Below are 7769 nucleotides of genomic sequence, written 5' to 3'. Positions count from 1 at the left end.
CTTAACCTTTATAAGTATCTCAGACTTAATTATTTAAAACATCTTAATTTTTCAACCAAACCAATTTCTCTTACCTTATTACTTATTCCAGTAACCAGCACTACCTAATACTTAATACAAACTAAAAGAGAAGTCCTTGGGTTGCCTGGGTGGCTCAGTCTGTTAAGCAGCCGACTCTGTCTTGGCTCAGTTCATGATCTCAAGGTCTTGGGATTGAGCCCTGTGTCGGGCTCTGTGCTCAGTGTGGAGTTGACTTGAGATTTTTCTCTCTCTGACTCTCCTGCTTTTACTCTCTCCCTCTCTATAAAATAAAGTTTTGTTTTTTTTTAAAGTCCTTGAGTCCATTCTTACCCCATTTCTAGTTTATACACAAGTCCTGCGGGTGCTTCTGAATCTAACTTGCCTCTTCATTGTTACCCCCCCAGGCCAGGCTTTCTATTTGTCACTTGACGTTATTACCATGCCTCGCTGACTACTCTTCTTGTGCCTGTTCCCTCTACCCTGTCCCCATCCATCCATCCATCCATCCATCCTCTACATGGCAGGAAAGCTGATTGCTTTAGGATTTGAAGAGGCCAGGGGACTGCCTTATTTAAATCCATAGTGGCTTCCTATTCTAGCAATCTCTTATTATGATCAGACTTCTGCCTTCTGTGACCTTTTCATTTTTCCTTTGCTTGCTTACATTGCTGTAGCCATGGTGGCTTCATTTCAACCTCAAGGCCTTTTCACTTGGCTTGCTATGTCTCCTACTTGGTCCACTCTTACCTAGGTATTTGGATGGCTAACCCTTGTGATTTGGGTCTCAAGTCCTCCTGTATTCCTTCTCATCACTTATTTTGCCTTTATTTATAGTTCTTATCTGAAATTACCTTGCCTGTTTTTCATCTTCAGTAATACTACCCATTGGCTAGAAAAGAGGCTGGTGTACTAGTAAGTACTCATAAGTTACTGAAACAAGGCCCTAAATTAGCACCAAATCTTATTAGACTAGGAGGGTAATTTTCTATTTATCCCCCTTGCAACAGATCATCCTGTTCAGTCATTGAAAAATCAAAGCCCTTGGCCATGTACAGCCAAAGGCAACCTGTGGCCCATTTACCTAGGAGGAGCCCAGCTTGTATGAGAGTCTCATCCTAACCAACTGTTTCCCATTCCATTCTTTCTATGGAGCTGCCTCTTTAGGTCCTACTGTGCAGTAGGTCATGGTAATTGAATTCCCACCTCGCTTTTAGTAATTTCACTTGTGAATCATTACTTTTTAGTTTTAGTATCGTCCAGAGGTTTTTTCCCAAGAAACCAGGATTGAGTGTGGTCAGTAAATTGTCTTGAGAATTTTTCCTATCAATAAATGAAGGTCACATTCTTTTTAATGCCTATAAAATAGTACAATAAATATGTGTTATAATTTATAACTTAAAATATTAAATTTTTAGTAGTTCATATTCAGTGGAATTATTTAATTGAGCTGGCTTTTCTCTGAGACTAAGGGCAGAGGAGTGGGCTACATAGTATGTAATTTTCCAGGAGTAATAACAGGAGTTGAAAATGCAGACTAGGAAGAAACATTTCTTTAGTAGCTACCAATGTTTTATACCAGGAGGATTAATATTTTGAAACAAAATGTGATTCCTGTTGGATTACCATAGAAGTTACTGTACATGTTGGATTTTATACCAGGGGGATTCCTAAGGAGCAAGAGCATTTTCAGGAGGTGTAGCTTTTGTTTATAGGGATGCACAATTGCCAGTGATACAGTGCCACTTAGGACAGTACAGAATCACAGTTCCTGATGAGACAAAGGAGGCATCTAACAAATTTACCTAGGAAAACAAGGTCAAAGCCTCTGAATGATGGATAATGAACAGTAATAATACTTTATAGGTTGAGTCACTTTATATAATGGGAGAATAGAACTTGGTCAAAATATCTCCAGTAACCCAATGAAGGTTAGGATATTACCCATTTTATATATGGAGAATCTGACTTTGAAAGGTTAAATGTCTGGTCTAATGAGTTTGGCTTCAGCAAGATAGTGGGAACAGTACTTCTGTGGTCTGTAGAGTTATATTGCCTGGGCTTTAAACCATCCCCTAGCACTCACACTAATTTCACTTCATCTGTAAGAGTAGATAATAGCTCTCACACATTTTTGGGGGGAATCTCTAACATTTAAAAAATATATATTGAATAATTGATGTAAGGAACTTAACCCATAGGAAGCACTTAGTGTTAGATAGTATTATATATTCTATCAATGATTGTATAACTTTGAGATTTTGTGGAGCGATAGGTTAAAGGAAAAAAGATCGGGGCAAGATAGAATGGTTTGCTTTTAATCTTGACAAGTGAGGCTGTTAAAATTTTTTTCTACTACCATAATCTTCATAAAAGAAAAGAAATTTTAAAAAATCCAAGTTGGTACTGAAAGACCTAGTCTCAGAATAAAGATCAGTTACTTAAATTGAATAAATTTAGGTTCCATAAAAGACTCAATATAATTCTTATTATTTCACCATGAAGCAGGATTAGATGTTCTATTAAGTGTCGTTCCAGTTCTGAAATATGTTGATTTGACATTCGTACTTTTGCCTAGTTCTCATTGCTTCTACATCTCTCCTCTTTTGACTTAGAAAACTGGTTACAATCCATGATCCGAGTCGTATTACCTAAGGAATCTGTGAGTTCTCCTGGGAATCATAGGATTTGAGATTAGTCAAATGGAATTGGGCTGGATAAAACCATTGCCACCATAAGAAAATAGCCTAGCAAGTAATATATAATCCTTCATCTAATAAATAGACACATATGACTAGTATGTGGCAATGACTCCACTAGACCCTAGGCATATGAAGAAGCAAACACAAATGGTCCTTTCAAAGTTAACAGTTGAATTACTCCTAACTCCAGGCTTTGTAGGTTCTTGAGACTTTAAGATAAATATGATAAATTACTAGAGCTTTAATTTTAATTGAAGACAGTGTGGGGATGGGAAAGGTAATTTATTTGGCAATTTAAAAATTATATTAAAAAAGGAATAACAAAATTTGCATTACTTAAAAAAATGACAATACTTGAGTTTTTACTCATGTAAGAGCCAGTTTGAGCAATAGCTCCAGACTGGCATGCAGAGTTTACTCTTCTCTGTTCCAGGTTGATGATTCTTTACCATTGGGTTGCATTAACATTATGTGAAGGAACTTAAAAATATGGATTCCAGAGTGATGCCTAGGTGGCTCAGAGGTTGAGCGCCTGCCTTCCACCCAGGGCATGATCCTGGGACTCCATGAGTCCCACATCAGGCACCCTGCATGGAGCCTGCTTCTCCCTCTGTGTCTCTGCCTCTCTCCCTGTCTCTGTCTCTCTGTGTTCCATGAATAAATAAATAAAATATTTAAAAAATATATATGAATTCCAGGATCCTAGAGACTGTGATTCAGTAGGGCTGTGGTAAAGCCTAGAATCTAGAAAAAACTCTTGGAAGATTCCAGTGTAGTAGTGGTGGTCTACAGATAATTCTTTGAGAAGCCTTACTTAGGATACTTCAAAAGTTTCAGAAAGCAGTCAGTTTAAAAGGGAAAGTCACAAAGTGAAGCTTGCCAACATTTCTCCATTAAATTTATTTCATGGGGTGCCTGGCTGGCAAAGTTGGTAGAGCGTGTCATTCTTCATCTCAGAATTGTGAGTTCAAGCCCCACATTGGGCGGAGCTTACCTAAAAAAGAGTAAGTAAAAAGCATAAAACAAACCCTCACTTTTTGCGTTCTATCCCTACTGTCTTTCTGAAACCTGACAATTTAACTGAGTTTCAAACTGTAGAGATTGATTCCAGATTAGTATCCGCAACAGGCCAATTTTAGAAAAGGTCACTGAGAAATTTTTGAAGGAGACTGCCCAGATTTTGGTGTTTGTTTAAAATTGTATTTATTTATTCATGATAGACAGAGAGAGAGACAGAGAGACAGAGAGACAGGCACAGACACAGGCAGAGGGAAAAGCAGGCTCCATGCAGGGACCCCGATGCGGGACTCCATCCCGGGACTCCAGGATCACACCCTGGGCCAAAGGCAGGTGCTAAACCAGGGCCTGGTTTAGTCACCCAGGGATCCCCCAGATTTTGGTGTTTTAATTAAGCTAGAATCTCACTGCTTTTGTTTGTTTTAATAAGTTTACATTATATGTGGATACATATAACAAGTGGCTTAGAATCTGGCTTAGAGTTGTATCTTCCCCTAAAATCAGAATTCCATTTATTTTCTTTGTATCTTTTAGGGATGTCAGTGCTTTCTAGCTGAAGACCACAGGAATGCACCTATAGTTGGATAAATTTGGGTTTATCGATTTGTTGGAACAAGGATAAACAACATATGGAACTGTGAAGTGCCTCAGTAAGAAAGTGTTAGAAATGACATAGGGTTTGGGCTTGTGTTATATGATTTGGAGAAGGTTCAAAGAAGCAGAACATTACTCTGGATTGGATGCTGGCAGGAAGTGGTGATAATTCTATGACAGGGCATCTTAATTCTTGGTTGAAATACAAGAAAAATGAGGTGAGGTTAAAGCAGATGGGTAAAGAAGTGACAGTTATATTAGCCAGGATGGGAACTGTTTTTTAATTTTTTGTGGTTTGTACATGTTCATGTTTGTTTTCTGCGTTCAAATGCGTTGCAGTGACCTTGGCTGATATTGATGTTTTGTGAAATTGTTTATGTTCTACTTGGGAGCACCATGGTCTAGCTGCTCTGGACTTTCACAGCCTGTTTTTCACTTTTTCAGGGTTAAAATGAAAATAAAGGAAAAATGCTGTTATACATATGAGTAGAATCTAAACATGTCTAAAATCACTGAGCAATAGCTATGTCTTGACAAGCAGAGAGGCAGCTCAGCGTAGGGGAATAAGACTGGAATTACTTTTCCTATTTATCCCCATAACTGTTGTGTGAACCTGACAATAACATTAACAGCTTTCATTTGTTGAGCATCTACTATATGCAGTAACATTTTTTAGGTGCTTTATACACATTGAGCAGCTTTGCAAGACATATATATTTTGATCTCCCCATTTTACAGACAAGAAGACAGTAACATTCCTAGAACCACCTAGTTAATAAGTGGGATTGCTGGGACGCCTGGGTGGCTCAGTGTTTGAGTGTCTGCCTTTAGCTCAGGGCATGATCCCAGGGTCCTGGGATGGAGTCCTGCATCAGGCTCCCTGCAGGGAGCCTGCTTCTCCCTCTGCTGATGTCTTTGCCCCTCTCTCTCTCATTAATAAATAAATAAAATCTAAGAAAAAAAAAAAGTGGAATTGCTGATCTAATCAGGGGAGGGGATAGAACCTACTCACTTTCCACTACACCAGGACGCCTCTTTATTCAGAACATTCGTGTCTGCAGGCTTAGCAATGGAGATCTACGTACTTGGCGGGATTGTTCTGAGACTCCCATGCTGTCATACATCTGAAAGCACCTAGCACAGTGACAGGCTCATGGTGGACAAGCTACAACTAAGACTTTTCTTTCAGCAGAGTGGAGGTGCCTCTGTTGAGATGAGTTGACTACTAGTCTATGTTGAGTGACTCCAGCCAATTTAAACATCCTGGTTACAGAAAAGTTATAGGCTGAAAAAAAAAAAAAAAAAGTTAGTATCACAGATTCTGAGTTTCTCTAATAATTTCCAAGAAATTGTCAAGGTCATTTCTTAGAGATGACAAAAATGAAGCTTAGAAGGGCAGTTGATGGGGAAAAAAAAAAAAAGGGAAGAGAGGCCGCTGATGTGCCCCGCGTCCCGCCGCATCACTCAGTGCCACGCGGAGGCACCAGGCTCGTCGCCCCTAGGCCGCTCCCGCTCTCCCCGCAGCGCAGCCGCCTGTCCCCGAGGTCCAGGGTGGAGGTCGCAGCGTGTGCGGGGTACGGGGCTGCCGCGCTCCGCATGCGCTTGGGCAGTACGTGGGACGGACCCTCCTTCCCCTCCCGTGACTTCCTCTTGGAGTTAAAAGTTTCTAAACGTGTTGGTTCAGCGCACTTGGCAACCGAAGCATTTTAAAACGGGCTTTGGCGGCACCGTGCGGGGCGCCAGCGCCCGAGCCGCGCACCTGGCAGAGGAGGGCGCCGAGGGGCGGCGGGGCCTGGCGCGGGGGCGCGCGCCCCGGGTCCGCGGCCCCGCCCCCGAGGGCCAGGGGCGGGGCGAGCGCGGCGCCGCCTGGCGGGGCGGGGCGGGGCGGGGCGGGGGCGGGAGGGCCGCGCCGAGGGAGCCAGCCGGGCGCCAGCAGCCGGCAGCGCCATGTCCGCGCGCAACTGGGGCACGGAGCTGGGTAAGGGCCCCGCGGGCGGTCCCCGCCCGCCCCCACCGCCCCCATCGCCCCCGCCCCCGCACAGCGCTCCCCGGGCTCGCCGCCCCCCGCGGGTGCTCCGCCCGCGCCCGCCCCGGGCAACCCCGGCCCGAGACGCGGCGGCTCCTGCGCTCGCGGGCGCCGGGCCCGGTGCGAGCGGGAGACGTGCGAGGGGCCCGCGTGGCGTGGCCCAGCGGGGCTCGTTCCTTCTGCCTCCGCTGCTGGCGGACAGACCAGGCCCCAAACCAGCCAACCAGACTGGCGACCCCCTCCCCGAAAGGCCCCTCAGCACAGCACAACAAGCCCCCAAACCACCGAAACGCACGAACTAAACCCAAAAAACGAGGCAGAGCCCCCCGGGCGAGCCCCTTGCGACTGACTTCCCGCTGGGTGTCCGGGGGTGTCCGGGGGTGTCCGCAGTGTGGCCACACCTGTGCCCCCAGGTGGCCGGGCGTGGCCGTGCTCCCGGGAAAGGTGCCCCAACTCCGTAGCTACCGCGAGTCGTGTGAGGTTTGCGAAGCCCGGAGATTCCTGAAAGTGCACGAATTATTTGATCATTTTTCATTTCATTGATATTATCAACCGTGGCAAGAAAAAGTTTACTTCTGATTTCCTGAAATGTGAGAATTCCATAATTCAAACAGCAGAAACCACGATCGGGGCCAAAGGTTAAAGATCTCGGCTTAAGTATAGCTCCGGATGTCTGTATCCTGGATCTTCAACTTAGTTGTGTGATTTTGGGCAACTTACTTGATCACTCTGTGCTTAAGTTTTTTTTTTTTTTTTTGATCTGTAAAATGGTTATAATAGTAGTACTTCGTAGGGCAGTTTGGAGATCAAATGAGAGGATTTAAAGTGTTTGGTACATTCTGGGTACTCAGTAATAATAATAGTGTTCTGTAGAATTCTGGTTTTAGGGGCTAGTTTTCAGAAAATTAGCTATGGTTTTTTAGGACACACAGAAGCACTTTTTGTTTTTTTTTTTTCTTTAAAAGTGACTGTTCCAATTAAATAGGCTAGACTTAAGGAGGTAGTCGAGAACTTTTGTTAAATGGTGAGTGTGTGTCTTTATAAAGATACTTGATTTCTTCACCAAATTGATTCTCCTTCAGTTATTGCCCTTTAGCAGATTACGTTTTAAACTCTAGTTTAAATCTGAGATGTGGACTTTAGTAATAAAGGCATATTCCCCAGATTAGGAGATCCTGAAAGATGGTGGATGGGGTACAGGATGGAGTGTAGGCCTTACATTGGTATCTTCTGGAATATGGCTCTTTAACTTCGCACACACTGAGCATACACCATTATTTTCCAAAACTTAGATGTTTATTTTTCTTCCAAGAAATACAATCAAAACAATTTTTACTTTTTTTATTGATAAAATTGACACGTGACATTTTACTTTATTTGCAAAAATTACCATCACATCCGTACATTTGTTG

The 7769-nt window shown here is 43.3% G+C and overlaps 1 protein-coding gene across 2 annotated transcripts in view; it reads left to right on the top strand.

Annotated features, from left to right (window-relative positions):
* The first annotated feature begins 6219 nt into the window (after positions 1–6219).
* Positions 6220–7769, top strand: part of DERA (deoxyribose-phosphate aldolase) — a 119711-nt gene continuing 118161 nt past the window's right edge. For both annotated transcript variants that reach the window (XM_072765949.1, XM_072765948.1), the window contains exon 1: positions 6220–6309. In XM_072765949.1, the coding sequence (XP_072622050.1) occupies positions 6279–6309 (31 nt within the window). In that variant the 5' untranslated portion in view covers positions 6220–6278. The remainder of the gene's footprint in view (positions 6310–7769) is intronic.

The sequence above is a fragment of the Vulpes vulpes genome, chromosome 8 (genome assembly GCF_048418805.1).
Source record: "Vulpes vulpes isolate BD-2025 chromosome 8, VulVul3, whole genome shotgun sequence".
Taxonomy (NCBI): Eukaryota; Metazoa; Chordata; class Mammalia; order Carnivora; family Canidae; genus Vulpes; species Vulpes vulpes.
The sequence above is the reverse complement of the archived record's forward strand: the minus strand, read 5'-3'. Positions and strand labels throughout refer to the sequence as shown.